This window comes from Thermobia domestica, chromosome 11, assembly GCF_964235325.1.
Source record: "Thermobia domestica chromosome 11, izTheDome1.hap1.1, whole genome shotgun sequence".
In the NCBI taxonomy this organism is placed as follows: Eukaryota; Metazoa; Arthropoda; class Insecta; order Zygentoma; family Lepismatidae; genus Thermobia; species Thermobia domestica.
The window spans coordinates 79011939-79026029 of record NC_137464.1 but is presented as its reverse complement, the minus strand read 5'-3'; the positions used below and the strand labels follow the sequence as shown (position 1 = coordinate 79026029).

General features: G+C 37.5%; 1 protein-coding gene across 1 annotated transcript; it reads right to left on the bottom strand.

The window, feature by feature from the left end:
- Positions 1 to 9457: 9457 nt before the first annotated feature.
- LOC145665186 (uncharacterized) lies at positions 9458 to 11221 on the bottom strand. Its single transcript, XM_081732470.1, has one exon. It carries the CDS (start codon positions 11219 to 11221, stop codon positions 9458 to 9460), a length of 1764 nt encoding a protein of 587 aa, XP_081588596.1.
- Positions 11222 to 14091: the final 2870 nt, after the last annotated feature.

Genomic DNA, 14091 nt, shown 5'->3' with positions numbered 1-14091 from the left:
GGTCTGATGCCTACATTTTCATCTGACCCGATGTCCTATGGCCCAGATGTCTCTCCTGAAGTTTTCGCGCTCCTCTGTCTGTCTTCCCCCTATCCAGCCATTCTTTCAGCCATCCCATTGAAGCTGAAGGAGGAAAGCTGTTCTAAAGTTGGCCTAATGAAAAGGAATACTGAAATAAAAGCAATGGAAGAAAAAGAAGAGGATCAATGCCCAAAACAGGAAATACCCTTCCATTAAGAAGATAAGTCATGCTAGAAGAGATTCGCAATTTAAAGCCAAGTTGATATCCTAATCCAAGGAGAGGGAAGAAGATCAGCGAAGTACTAGTGAATGGAAAGCTGTATCATCAATAGAATGGAAAGAACATTTAACTCAAAATTGGATAGATTTGCTTGTCAAGAATATCAATTATCTAATATATTTATGTTTTATAAATAAATATAAGTCTTTGTTTTCAATTCAATGGGTCTCTTTTAATTTCTTCAGTTTGTTTCTTAAAATATATTTCTTTGAGACACGTTTTAACCAGTGGTGGTCACAAAAACCGGTTTCTCCAAAAAAAACGGTTCGTTTTCACCGAAACCGGTTATCGGTTTTCTCCAAAACCGGTTCGGTTCTTCACCGGATCCGGTTTCGGTTTTCTTCAAAACCGGTTCCGTTTTTTTTTCAAAATTTGTTCTATTTCTGACCAGAATAGTGTTTCGTTGTTCTCCGGAAACCGAATCCGTTTCCACAGAAAGTTTTATGTGTTTTCCAAAAGTTTTCACCGAAACCAGTTTCGGTGAAAAAAACGAAACGGTTTTTAGAGAAAACCGAAACCAGTTTCGGTGAAAAACCGAACCGGTTTTTGGAGAAAACTGAAACCGTTTTCGGTGAAAACCGAAATGTCGGTTTTTCCGTTTTCTAGAAACCTGTTTCCGGTTTTTATAAAGACCGGTTTTGCCCACCTCTAATTTTAACGCTGTTGAATAACTGTGCCATCTTTATTTCTTAGCCCATTGAATTTTACGGGGAAATATTGTTTCTTTGAAGTGAAATGGATTTTTAGTAGTATTATTTATTGATTTCTCCTTCAAATCTACTTAATTTGTGAAAATTAAGGTTTATAATACAATAATTTTAATATTTAATAATGAAATTTAATTTGAGTAATATTATAATGCAAATTTAATTTGCAAAAGCAAGCCAACTTAAAGAAGGAATCAGTAAAATAAAATCATTAAAATCCCAGTTAATTTCAAAGAAAATAGAAAAAATTACCCTAGACATAGCAACTCAATAAGCTAAGAAATTCTCAACGGGGGTTAGCAACGGCCTATTCAGTAGCTTTTATAGGTAATGAAAGAAATTTATCTGAGATCTCGCATCCACATAAACTTTTAACAATAACGCTATCCATGAATTTCTTAAGAATCAGAAAACATACAATATCCATCGTCAGTACTATCTATGTTCAGTCTCTTACCTCTCCTCTCGAGTTTCGTGTCTTACCTTTAACGGGACTCTGCCCAGTGTTCATCTTAAAAGTTCTTTTATTCTATAACTAAACAAAATACAACAATAAAAATACCATATCCAGAGAATATTTATAAAATGATTTATTATCGTCGTGTTCTTTAAATGACACCCTTTTCTAAACAGCCGAAATGTGGTCGGACAAAGTTCTGGCAATTAGTTGTGGTTGTAGTCACTCTCTAGTTTTTAATGTGAACAAACACGAAATTTATTAGCTTGAAAAATATATACCTATTATGTAGAGAAATGAGCAAGTTATCTTTATTATTATTATTATTATTATTATTATTATTATTATTATTATTATTATTGCCGTGGTTTGTCTTTATAACTGCTGAACATTATGACGTGTTTCTTTTCTTTAAAAAAATTGCAAGTTTACTAATTAAATAAACATCTCGATTAATAACACCTCTAAAAAAAATGTAACGTCCAGTTAAGTGGCCAGGACTTTCCTTTTTTTAGCGGAGGAAAGGGTTTAAATGTAGGCAATGTTACTGCATAGAAAAAACGTAATCGTTGATGTTTGATAGAAATAAAATCAAAGACATCGCCATAGGTCAAAACTTATTCAAAATACAAGCCACATGACAGCACGTAATTAGATCGACAATTTTCGAAAGTGAACAAAATAATAAGAGGTGATATTATTTAATTATAAGGAAAGAACGTGAAGTCACAAGTCAAGGCTGCACTGGAAGGGAGATATTTGGTCCTATACAATTTTAATGAGCTTGAAATTTACGAAATCACTAAAATTTGTAAATGAGATATGCACGCTTAATAATTATCATAAACTCGACGATAATTGTTATGAACAAAAAGATGGGATAGCTATGGAAAACCCACTATCTCTACTATTAACAAATATAGTAATCAATAACTTTGGGTCAAGCATTCTTGAGAAACCGGAATTAAGATACATCAAATATTTTTGTTACGCTGATGGCAAGCTTATAATTTACGAGTCTGACCAATTAAAATGTCTAATGACTCAATTGGAACAAATAAACTTTAAAATTAAATTTAAGCTTAATTTAGGTAACTATAACTGCATCAGGTTCTTGGATGTTACTTTCTATAGGCTATACAATAAACTCCAGGCAAAAATTTAGAGAAAACCTATTACTAGTAGCATCTGCATACACACAAAATTGGTATATCCTTGGATTAAAGCAAACATCTGAATTAATATGTTCATCAGAGCTTATACATTAGTGACTTCAAGGACTGATTTAAACGAAGAAACTAAATACCTAAGAACTAAGAACTGATTTAGCTTTTAGGAATGGGTACAATAGACTCACTATGGAAGGTTGGCAACAAAAGGGTATTCAATATTATACAAAGTTCAAAAATTGGTGAAAGTAAAATACAATATAAACAAGTAGATAAATAAGTTTCCTTTCCGTTACTTCCTAGCTTGTCGTATGGACTAAGATAAATTGCAATAAACCATAACTTTAAAATTTTGAAAGATCTTTGAGTGAGTTTAAAATCTATTTCGTTGATAAAAGTTTTGAAAGCGGCATGTACGAGCTATCTTGTTCGTGCTTAGACACTTACATTGGTATGATCAAAAGGAATATCAACACCACACTGAAGGAACATCCAAGAGAGTCACGAAATGATAAAGAATCTATTTTGGGGTTGTCCAAACATTTAGAAAAAACAAACATTTTGTGTAGGATATTAAAATTCACCATCGTGCGACATCAGCGTTTGGACGAATCGTTTTTGAGGCTTTTTACATTAGGAAAAAATGCTAAACTAAACACCGAGAAAGAAAATTTGGATAGGTAATGGAATACTATTATTACTAAGCTCATTAACAAAAATTGAACTGTTACGCTTCTATCGTATATTTTTATTAGTTTATTGTATATACACTTTTTTACACAGTAATAATAATTTACTACTACATATTTCTATGCTATACCGAAATGTTCGTTTATAAGTTTGTCTATGTTTGATAATAAAAACAATCACTGTAAATTTGATTTGGTAACAATGATTCTCTCATGGGCTTCATGTTGATTTTATGTACGTATTATTTGTATACAAAGATACAAAAAGATGCAATCGCCCAGGAGAATTTTATCATTTATCTGGAGTAGTAAGTACGCGTAATTTATTTAGAACAGGTACTTCTGTTGTACTTACGTAAATTTGAATTTAATTGGGTAATGATATAATCGTGTTTTGCCCCCAAACGAAGTTGAATACATTAAACCGAGGATACTTCGAAAAATGTGATACAAAAAAATTTAAAGGATTTCACTGATTTTGATAGAAAAAGCATTTGAAAAAAAAAGAAAGAAAATAAACTTTTGCATAACATATATTAACCGACTATGTTCCTCGTAACAGAATATCGTACAGGGCCGCATTTACAAATGGACCAACATAGGGCAGCAAATTTTGTCGGATCAGTTTATTTCTAGTATTCTAATTAAGGAAATTTCAGAAATTTCTTATGTATGCATATATGTATATGACATGGGATTTTAACATTTATAAATATCCAAGTAACAAGAACTTGTTTGTCAAGGAAGAAATATTTAACATTTTATATTTATTACTAACTGCAATGTGCCGTCTTCGCAGTGGAAGAGTAGTTTATAGAAATATACACCTCTTCTTCCTTAGGATGTGAAGTGCATTGTGCACTTTAGTGAAAGCGTAATGTCATCCCCTTCCTAACCCTACTCCTCACTCCCCATGCCTTTAGTGTTGCCGTTCCCCGTCGTCGTTTAAAGTAAAGAAGTGAGTGGGATAGATAATGAAGGGCAACATCTTCGGCGTTGCCTTCTCTATACCTTTGTCGAAAGTAATGGAATGTGTCAAATAATGTGCAATACATTCGTCGTTTCCCCTCATCAATTTCCCAGTAAGGCTAAGTAAAATGAATAACGAAGAACAATGCAGTTGGCGTTCCCCCTTGAAAGTAAAGAAAGGAGTTAAAAAAATAATGATGAATAAATCACCATCGACATTGCTCTGTCACCTGATATACCCATTCTTGCCTAAACTTTAGCTTAAATGTCATCAGAAGTGTCACTACTCATCTTAGTGAGCGCGAAAAGTACGAATTCGATATTAATATAATAGTTTAAAAAAAAAAACTATTCTTACTCTTGTTTTCCTTCCAACTCCCTAGGAGCAGACTGGTATTTAGGTAAGTGCTATAAACTCAGCGACCTCGGAATCTATTAATTCAACAGTAATATATGTCGTTTTCGATTAGTTTTAAATTCCGCCCCTCCCTGGGGAGTGGAGTATGACCTTGAAATTGAGTTGGGTTAAAACTGTCGCTATTCATCTCAGCGACCACAAAAACTATGAATTCAACTCTAATATTGGTCGTTTTCGTTTATTTTTAAAATGCCCCCATGTTATTCTTATGGGGACTTTACGTTCCTATATCTCGGCTCAGATGTGACCTAGGGATCTGGAACAATTCATTTGGATTATTTCTCCAAGAGTTTTAAAACATATTAGCACTTCATCTGTCTATCTATTAGGTTCTCGAGTTGAAAAGCGCTACAGGCAGAGAGCTTATTGCATTATTAACATAGATGCTATTAAACCAGTACTCAAGGTGAATAATGTAAACAATTCTTTTTCTTATCAGTTATCACCAATAATTATTGGTGTCTTCCAGTAACGTCCACCAATATATGTCAGCCAATCCCAGCCCATTAGATCTCTAGTGGGCTACTCTAGATAATATTTAAGAGATATATGTAAAGAATAAATATTTAAGAAATTCAACCATAATTCAAGTGAAATTATCTATATATTAAAATGCTATATGTATATACAGGGTTCTTTGTCTCCAAAGAAAAGTTTATATGTTTGTCTCCAATCCTTTCGACAATGAGATCTCGAAAACCACAAGTACTAGAAACGTGCCGTTTTCGATTCCAAATTTTGTGTAGATTGTCCAGTTCTAATTGAATATTTAAAAACACTGCCATTATTTCTTTATTACATTTTTAGGGGTACAGTGGAAGTGTTGAAATTGTAAAAAACTAAATCATCATATTCTGTGAGTTATATATTCCAATAGAACATAGTTGTGTACAGGGTTGTATATTTCTCAGGCGTTTGTTTAATGGTCAAATGATAATGAAAAACGAAGAATAACCATTTCTCCAGGCTAATATGAATCTTTATGTCTGGAGAGTCTTGCCCAATGAACATCATATATCGCTGACATTGTAATTAATGGTGTATGTAATGTATTTGCTTATTACATACTGCATGCGAGAAGAAACAAAACACTGATCATACATGAATTAAAAACTCCGACCGGAAATAGGCCCAAATCTTGCAAGCGGTGCAAGATATTGAAAAACATAATCGAAAAACCTCCCCTTTATGATACCCCTTGCCGATTTTTATCAAGACGAGGGACATGAACAGATGTTGTGAGGAATGACAAGGAGATTCATGCTCATATGTAAATGATGCGTTGTGTAGAGAGCGCAGGTTCGGCTAGTGAAATATAAAAATGACAACTCTTGATTAATAGAATGCATTTTCTCCGGACAGTAAATTATAACCTACATTACATGAATAATTTGCACGCTAGTATTGAGAGAATGTGTCCCCATTGGATGAGTGGTTAAGCTCGTTATCTTGTAATAAAGGGATGCCGTTTTCGATTCCCTGTGGGGACACAAGCTGTTCGGATCCCAAGTTAAGATGTAGGTCCTGTCGTTAGAACCTCATCATTATCCCATGAAAGGCAATGCCAAACTACGATGAGTTCCTTGCCCAGGAATCTTCGAGCAGAGCACTACATCACAATCATCGATCATCACTGAGAGAATTAGGCCATTTAAAATTACGTTGTAACTTTTGTAACTTGTAATACCTAAACAGCTACGCAACAAGAGCTGGTATGTATGCAAAATGACGATTTGTTTCCTTGTTTGAGACCTAAGTTTGTGTGTGAATGTGTGAGGGGAAGGGGCGGCAAATTATTTAGAGCACAGGGGCGCACAATATATAAATACGGGCCTGCCTAGGAGTGTAAAATGTATCTTACCCCTACAGTATATTTTTGTGTATGTATGTATGTATGTATGTATGTAATTATATATATATATATATATATATATATATATATATATATATATATATATATATATGTGTGTGTGTGTGTGTGTGTGTATCAAGTTCAAGTTTAATTGAAATTTCTCAAAATGTTCCAGAGGTATGCTCTAACATACACACATAACTACGTACATTTTTATATAGATGATCCCCCTGCTTCCCTAAAACGGAAATTTTCAAAAATGCTGGAACATTGGTCCATTTATTCCTAACGAGGAGTTTATGTACCAAGTTCCATCTTCCTGGCTTTGTGTGCTTGTGAGATACTCAATTTTTTTTGCATAAATCATTACCTCCTCCCCCTTTCCCTTAGGGTATTTATTTAATCAATTTTGTGTCATATGATTCTTGGAGGGGAGAAGGGTAAGCCCAATATCATTTCGATTGGTTCAATAGTTTTTGGGTGATGTTACCAGACAGAAACTCACATACACAGGAATTAATGAACCCTCAAATATGAACAGAATCATAGGCGCATTATATTTTTTACATCTCCTATTAATCATGTATATACAATAGTAAAAGTAAAACAATTTTCCAGTAATTTTTTTTTATTTTCATTCGTTAATTTATCGTTCAAATAAAATTGTTTCACCAATACGTTGTACCGGTGGTAGAATATTAGTTCCATTTCGAAGGGTAAGGACATGGAAAATAGTGGGGAATAGCCCTGTGTTCGTAATTTTCCCTGGGTTTTCCTGTTTTCCCCTTCTCTTCATTCCATAAACTCCTTCATTATTTTGTCTTTCGTGCACGTGGTCCTGGATTCGATTCCCGACAGAAGAACACAAAAATGTAATTTCATAATTATTCACTTTCATTAATCATCCATCTCCCTTAGCCTAAAAGATATAAACGTAGGACGTTAAATTAAAATTTCGTTCATTCTCCCATGAATTGATTTTCAATTATAATTAGTTTCCTTCAGCTGCAGAGGACAAGAATTACTCTGAGTTTTGATGCACGTAATGGACCACCGCGGCTCAGTGGTAGAGCGCTCACCTCTAACACTTGGGATCTGGGTTCGATCCCATCTCCCGCTAACTGGATTTCGTGGTGAATAAACACCGTGTGCGTGGGTTTTCTCGGAGTACTACCATTTCTTTCCACTTCTGACATTTCTCCATTATCATTTACCTCGTCTTTACCATCTTCTTTAGCCTCGGTGGGACATTAAACTTTAAAAAAGTATACAAAAACTAACTAAGCATCTCTATGACCTATGGAACTTCGGAGGTTCAATACCGCGTTCACAAAAGATCTCCACTGACTTCCATCCTTAGCCAACTGAATCCAGTTTCTACTTTATATTCCTATTTCTGCGAGATCCATCTAAATATTGTCTTCCCATCTGCGCCTAGGTCTTCCTAATGGCCATTTTCCGATTGGTCTTCCAGTTTAGATTTTGAAAGCGTTCCTACTTTCTTCCACTCTGGCTACATGACCTGCCCAACTAAGCCTTCTAGATTTGATTACCCTATTACCCTAACAATGTTTGGTAAACCGTATAAATTATGTAGTTCCTCGTTATGAAGTTTCCGCCCTTCCCCATTCCCGTTCCTCTTGGGTGCGAATATTCGTCCCAGGATCTTGTTCTTAAATACTTTCAGTTTATGTTCTTCCCTCAGAGTAAGCGACCATGTTTCGGAACCATATAGAACAACAGGCATGATTATCGTTTTATATATTTTAAACTTCAAATTCCTCGACAGAATTCGCGACGACAAGATATTTTGAACTGAATAATAACACGAATTCCCTGCTTTTAGTCGACATTTAATTTCTTCGTGAATATAGTTTTTGTTTGTTAATATTGATCCTAGATATTTGAAAGTATCCATTTTATCAAAAGTATTATTTGATATTTAACGCGTCCATACTTTGCCGTGTTACGATCCCAATGAACTTCCTTGTATTTAGTTTTCTCTGCATTTAGTTTTTCGAAACCCATGTCCCTGCAAGCGTTTAATAAGACCTCTACATATCATTCTATTGTTCTCCTATCATCCCCTATTAAATTTACATCAGCACACGCCATAACCTGGTGAATACCGTTCAACTCTAGGTCCTGGTTGCTATCTTTGATTTTCCTTATAGCGTATTCCAGGACGTAGTTGAATAATAATCGCGACAACACATCTCCTTTTTCAGGCCATTCTCGACGTGAAAGCTCGTGAACAAAATTTTTCCGGGAGCAACAGGATTGCACACACTATAGATCCCGAATTGCGCACAGATCTCTGTTGGTCTTTCTGAACACAAATTTTTGCCCAACGTTGCCACAATGCTAGATTTATAATCTGTGCGCAAAGAAGGTTTTCCTTCAGACTAGGATAGAAACAGAAATTAGAAATAATTCATATTATATAGATATAATTCATATTATATTGAGCTAGGTGAGAAATAAAGTAAATATATAATATAATTTGGTCAGTAGATACAAGAAGTCATGATACCTCCAAATTTACAATCCAAATGTTAAAAATTTTCTTGTCTCATAATCTGAATCCGTTCGGAGTTCTAGTACTTATTTTTAGGTACTAAAGTAGCGTCTTCATTATTCGATTAAAAAAGAACCAATAAAGCTTTTTACTTTTTTTCAAGTCTAGAATGGAAAAGGGGTTGGGGAGGGTGCCTCGACAACAAAGGTCTTTTGCACCCGTCACTGGTCGTAAAAGAAACAGTCACACGAACGACGAAAACACAGACTAATCACTGAATGTGCGTGAAGGTCATACATTAAAAGTATCACTCGCTAGCAATAAAAGGAAGATGGTACACAGATCGGAGGTCGGAAGCACTGGAACACAGAAGAAAGTCAAAGTGCTGTCAAAACATGCAAATGCCGCAAAAACTGGAACAACTTCAACACAGTGGCTTCATCATCGCCGAGAACAGTAGCGAGGTCAGCTGGCTGTCCAAACAAAAGTCTGGCAGCAGCAAGAGCCACACATTCCACTAAGAGGTGACGAATACTCAGGGGCTGACCACAATGACGACACACAGGCGGAGGCGTACGTTGCAGAAGATGTGCATGAGTGAGATGACTATGTCCAATCCGAAGGCGGGCCAAAGTCCGCTCTTCCAGGCGAGATGATCGGGAGCTCGTCGACCAGACTCCAAGGCGGGGCTTCACTGCATGCAGCTTATTGGGAATCTGCTCATCCCAGGAGGATTGCCAGCGTTGACGGAGAACGTGAGCAAACACAGAGCAGACATCAGAGCTAGGAACAGGAAGAAGACAGCGTCGACCAGCAACAGCAGCCTCCTTCGCAGCAGCATCAGCAAACTCATTGCCAGGGATGCCAACATGGCCAGGCACCCAACAGAACGTTACATCATAGCCCTCAGCAAGTAGTGCATGACAAGTAAGGAGGATTTGCTGGACCAGCGGATGCGTAGAAGTGACATCGGCTAGGCTATGTAAGGCGCTGCTGGAATCAGAGCAGATCACAACACGGCGAAGATGGCGACGGCGGATATGGTGGAGACTCTCCAAGATGGCAACCAGCTCTGCAGTGAATACTGTGCAGAATGGATGAAGCTGGAACCTGAAACGGTGGGCATCCAGGACAAAAGCACTTCCTACACCATCAGCCTGCTTGGAGCCATCAGTGAAGATAAGACGGTGGCCTCGATAAGAGTCGAGAAGGCACAAAAAATGTTGCCGAAATTCCAAATCGGTAGTAGTCGCCTTCTTGAACCGCAACAAGTGGAGATTGATCACAGGCTTCAAAAGCTGCCAAGGTGGAAGAGGCAGGAAACCCAGCGGAGAAAGCGCAGGGAGATCGACGTCAAGGTCAGCTAAAAGCTCAAGGGCACGAATGCCAAAAGGCCGGGTGCAAGTGGGTCGAGCTTGATAGCGTTGAAGACGAGCACCAGCATCCAGGGTGAAACTAGACGGGTGATCAATAGAAGCTCGCAGGTGAAGCAAGTATCTCAGCTGCAACAACTGGCGACGATGATCCAAAGATGGTTCGTTGGCTTCGACGTATAAGCTGAGGATCGGTCTTGTGCGATAAGCACCAATCGCAATGCGAAGGCCCAGATGGTGAACAGTGTCCAGGTGACGAAGGACAGACAAACGGGCAGAGCCATACGCCACACAACCATAGTCCATCTTAGAGCGAATGAGACTCCGATACAGTCGAAGCAGCACAACACGGTCAGCGCCCCAAGTGGTATGGGAAACCAGGCGCAGCAGATTCATCGCACGGAGACAACTATACTTCAGCTGGCGAACATGGGCAGTCCAAGCAAGGCGGCGATCAAACTCAAGGCCCAGAAAACGAACACTCTCCACATAAGACAGACGAATAGGGCCCAAATAAAGATCCGGATTGAAAGCACAGTTCTTCAGACGACAGAAGTGTACACATTTCGTCTTTACTGAGGAGAACTGAAAGCCTGTGTTGGAAGACCAATGGTGAAGGCGGTTAAGCGTCAGTTGGAGCTGGCGAACGATGGTGCGAAAGTCATGTGACCGACAGTAGATGGTAAAGTCGTCTACATACAGCAGCCCATGCACAAAAGGTGAAAGTTCGGCCATGACACTGTTCACAGCCACAGCAAATAAGGTCATACTGAGCACACTGCCTTGGGGAACACCAGTTTCCTGAGAAAAAGACCGAGACAGTGTGGATACAAGCTTCACTCTAAAGGAGCGCTCGCGGAGGAAATGCTGGAGAAAAAAATCCCAGATGTCCACGCACGCCCCATGCGTGCACTTGCCGCAAGATACCATAACGCCAGACCGTATCATAGGCCTTCTCCAGATCAAAAAAGATGGCGACAAGATGCTCCTGATGTCGAAAGGCGTCCTGGATGGCAGTCTCAAGATGAACAAGATGATCGGTGGAACGATACCGCCGAAATCCACACTGAAAATTTGAGAGGTGGCCATGATGCTCCAAAAACCAAACCAACCTGGCGTTTTTTATCTTTTCGAGGACTTTACAAAGACAGCTGGTAAGGGCAATCGGCCGATAGTTGGCAGAAGACGTTGCAAGCTTGCCCGGTTTCAGGATCGGGATGATATAGGCTTCACGCCAGGCAGTAGGAAAAACCTCTCAGTCCAGATCCGGTTATAGAGGGTAAGAAGATGGTGGAGTCCCTCAGGAGGGAGATGCCGAAGCATAGCATAGTGAATATTATCCGGACCTGGGGCAGTATCCTTCGTAGAGCGTAGAACAGAAGACAATTCATCAGCACTAAAAGGTGCATTGTAGCTCTCACTGTTATCAGAGCGAAAGGCAAGGGGCATACGCTCCGCACGCTGTTTCACAGGCAGGAGGATAGTTTCCAGAACTGGAGACATCAGCAAAATGGCGACCCAAATCCGCCACAATTCGATCCTGCTCCGTTACAAGATGACCATCAATAAGCAAGGCCGGAACACCAGTAGATGAGGGTTGCCCTTGGAGACGGCGAACCTTAGACCACACTTCGGAGATGGTGCTCTGCACAGAAAGCGATTAGATTTTCAAGTCTAGAGGCACTGTAAAACACGTTACGTATGGTTTCACGCCTTCCTGCGTCGAGACATAGGAGGTGATGACATCATAACTTTAAATTTTTTTGTTAGGCCTATTTTCATTATTTTTTGGCGGGCTTACTTTCGAACCTAGAAGATTGAAATTTTGTACAAACATTCAATTCACCGAGTACTATTTTTAGATTTTTTCAGATCTCTGCGTTAGCACAAGGTGGATCCAGAGGGGCAAAAAGGTAAATAAAAGAGATTTTGTGGTTTAAAAAATCCCTTTTTTTCGCGATTTTCCCGCCTGAGATACATTATGGAGGCATGTGAAGGGTCCGTTTGAAAGGCATTTTTATTCTGTAGATAATAAAGGGCAAACTATGATTCTAGGATATATAGGGATGTCTCAGGAAATGTTCTGCCTGAGATCAAGGTATTTTACAGTAATCTGGGGCATTTGGGGGGATTATTGATATTTTTCCCGCCCTGGCTATTCAAGATAAAAGCTTGAAATTTTGTACAGGCATTTAATACACCCCTTAGAGTTTTCCAGTTGAGTTTTAGATCTCTGCATTAACACAGTGGGGGTCCAGAAGGGCTCAAAAATTTAAAAAAAAAAGAAATATTTTCAAAGAAAAATCCCGATTTCTCTCAAAATTTCCCGATTCAGGGACATGATAAGGAGATGTGAATGGTACCATTTGAAAGGTTGCTCTTTTGTAAAAAGAAAATGAGGTATGAACCATGATCCTATGATAAATAGGGATGATGCTGTAGCCGCTTGACTGAAAGTCTCTAATTTACCTTAAAAAGCCAGAATCTATAAGGGTTAAGCATTTCATACTGCTTCAATATAATGTTATGTTTCTTTAAATCTTCCTTTTCTTGTGTATTGGTATATCCTTTTGCAATTGATCTTAATTTCAATTTTGTTTCTGATTGTATCTTCAACAAAGAAGAGATTACCTGATAAATATCTGGACCAAGTGAATAGAATTATTAATTGTAATGTTTGTGAAATGTTTCCGCCCTATTTTCGTTCGAGGAGCTACTGAGGGTTCTGAAGCCCATATTCTAGGTGGGAACCAATAAAACAAAGCAAACATTTATGATTACATTCTTAATGTTAATAATAATAATAATAATAATAATAATAATAATAATAATAATATAGTATACATACTTTCCACTACTAGCCAAGTTTTAGGGAAAAATTGAAAATTAAAAAAGTGAATAATTTTCTCCATTGTCATAAAGTTTTCCTTTGGTAAATTTATTGAGGTCTGTCGTTAACGTCTGGTCATATAATAGGATACTCGTTACAATAATATGTGCGATACAATAAACTTAAATTACAATATTATTAGTATAATACAACGATGTGAGTAAACTACTTCCTCATACTAATTACACTGCATTCCAATATAATCCTTGCAAAATTACACGATTTACTTATTAATAATATGGCATCTGTCAATATATATCTTAAATCACCTTCCTAAATCTAGTTAGAATATATAATTACAAACAGTATTATGTAGCTATCTACAAGTTTTATTACATACACTACGACTATGCACAGTAAATGCTATCATTGTTCGTACCTAATGTTACTCGCACAAGTTAGGACGATAATCTTAGCTTCTTCATTTATAAATAGTAAATTTTCTCCATCATAACTGAACTCAACTTCTCTTTCAATCACTTACTGAAGCAGCCTCTGTAATATTTCTCGGAAGAACTGGTGTGAGATCTTTCTTTACTTTACGGAAATTTAACTGGAAATATTTCACGGTCCCATGGTAAGTAGACTTTGGGTCGATATGCACTAAAAACAGCAAAATATGCATGCAAACATGCACTAAAAATCAAGAAAACATGCACTGAAAATATGCGAATATGCAGTAAAAAGGATAAATATGCACCAATCAATAGCTAAAGTTAAATGAGAAATTTTATTAAATCTTCAGGGG

Coding starts and splice junctions, on each gene's coding strand:
- LOC145665186 (XM_081732470.1), bottom strand. CDS start 11,221: ATGACCTTATTTGCTGTGGCTGTGAACAGTGTCATGGCCGAACTTTCA.